The sequence below is a fragment of the Myotis lucifugus genome, unplaced genomic scaffold (genome assembly GCF_000147115.1).
Source record: "Myotis lucifugus unplaced genomic scaffold, Myoluc2.0 scaffold_605, whole genome shotgun sequence".
In the NCBI taxonomy this organism is placed as follows: Eukaryota; Metazoa; Chordata; class Mammalia; order Chiroptera; family Vespertilionidae; genus Myotis; species Myotis lucifugus.
This window is the reverse complement of record NW_005871653.1, coordinates 375,664-377,187: the sequence shown is the minus strand read 5'-3', so window position 1 is coordinate 377,187 and position 1,524 is coordinate 375,664. Positions and strand designations below refer to the sequence as shown.

The window sequence follows — 1,524 nt, the reverse complement described above, 5'->3', positions numbered from 1 at the left end:
GGGGGTCCTGGGCACAGCCCGACGTCACAGGCACGGGCTCTCCCCCTCTGCCTCTCGCGAGCTGTGTGACCTGAGGCAGGTGGCTGTACCTCTCTGAGCCTCGTTTGTACAGGGCTAAGAGTCGCATGAGAAGTCACCCAGACAGTGTACGCGGAGCAGCTGGCCACTCAACCCTGCTCCCCGCAGGGGGGCTGAAACAAAACCCACCAACAACACCCCAAAGCCACACTCCTGCCCAAGGCAGTTCTGCCCCCTCTCCCCCCACTTTCTCCACGGAGCCCCTCCTCCCCGGGTGCTGGCAGAGTTAGTGGGCAGAGCCACCATATGGAGCGGGCAGCTGGCTCCTCCCACATGCCCGCACCCCAATACACACACACCCTTCTCCCGTCTGTTCCCAAGGACCGTGTAACGGACACGGACCAGCAGTGTGAGCTTGGAGGGAACCTGGTTTGTTCCAAGGGGACTTATCCACCGTGTATCCCGGTGCCCAGCACAGAACCCTCCAGACACCCGGCTGACGGCAACGTGGCTTTGCAGCCCAAATCCCGGCTCTGCCATACGCTGCTGTGCAACCTCGGGCAAGTGCCCTCACCTCTCTGAGCCTCGGTCTCCTCATCCATAAAGGGGACGGCTGTCACACCCATGTTGTTGGGATCGAGATGATGCGTGTAGCACACTTGGCATAAAGAATCGTCACTAGCAGCATCTGCAGGATTATGCCCTGCGGTGCCCTACACAAAGGGTCCCCGGCACAAAGGGAAGCCAGAGAGAGGGATCGCCACTACCAGCTGCAGCTCTTACCTCCCCGGGTAATGCTGTGCGGGGACCTTTGCAAACCTCCGTCTCCTGGAATAATGCCCTAAGGGCCCTGTGAGCGAGGTACTACGGTGAGGCCCATTGCGTGGATGAGGAAACTGAGGCTCTGAGGGTAGATCTGAGTCCCCACAGCCCAGACTGGAGCCCAGGTGGGGACTGAGGTGAAGAGCCCGGACGCTCGGAGACTGGGTCGCTGAAGACCTTCCCGACTGGTGCGGGGCTTCCTCTCGCCTCTCTCACGAGCCAGGAGAGGATTCGGGGCGTGTTGTGCTTGAAGTCGCTGTTGGCGCCGTGACCGGGGTCCAGGGACAGAGGACGGTGTGGAGAAGCCAGGCTCCTACCCATTAGAGAGCATCTAGGGGCCTGGGATGGGCGCTGGTCACACAGGACCGGGACATGCGAGGCCCTGAAGGGGCGCCTCGGGGATTGCAGCCTAAATGAAGGCGGTCAGAGGTCTTGCTAACACGGCAGCTGTGCTGAAGGGTGAGGGGTGAGGGGTGCTAGGGTGAGAGAGAGGCTGGGAGAGAGCAGAGAAGATGAAGTGGGGGGTGGGACATGCCCTGATCTGCACACAGGGCCAGGACACAGAGCTGCGAGGAGCCTTTCGGGGACAGACCTGATCCATGACCCCAGGCCTCCAGGCCTCCAGGCCAGGATGGTCCCTGGGCAGGAGGAGGGGCGTGCCTGGCACCAGGACTTAGTGACCCA

The 1,524-nt window shown here is 61.9% G+C and overlaps 1 protein-coding gene across 1 annotated transcript in view; it reads right to left on the bottom strand.

Moving 5' to 3' along the window:
- The window catches only part of NCS1 (neuronal calcium sensor 1), a 7,641-nt gene extending 6,997 nt beyond the window's left edge, over positions 1–644 (bottom strand). The window contains 1 exon segment of the mRNA XM_006109707.2: positions 593–644. Within this exon segment, the coding sequence (XP_006109769.1) occupies positions 593–644 (52 nt within the window).
- Positions 645–1,524: the final 880 nt, after the last annotated feature.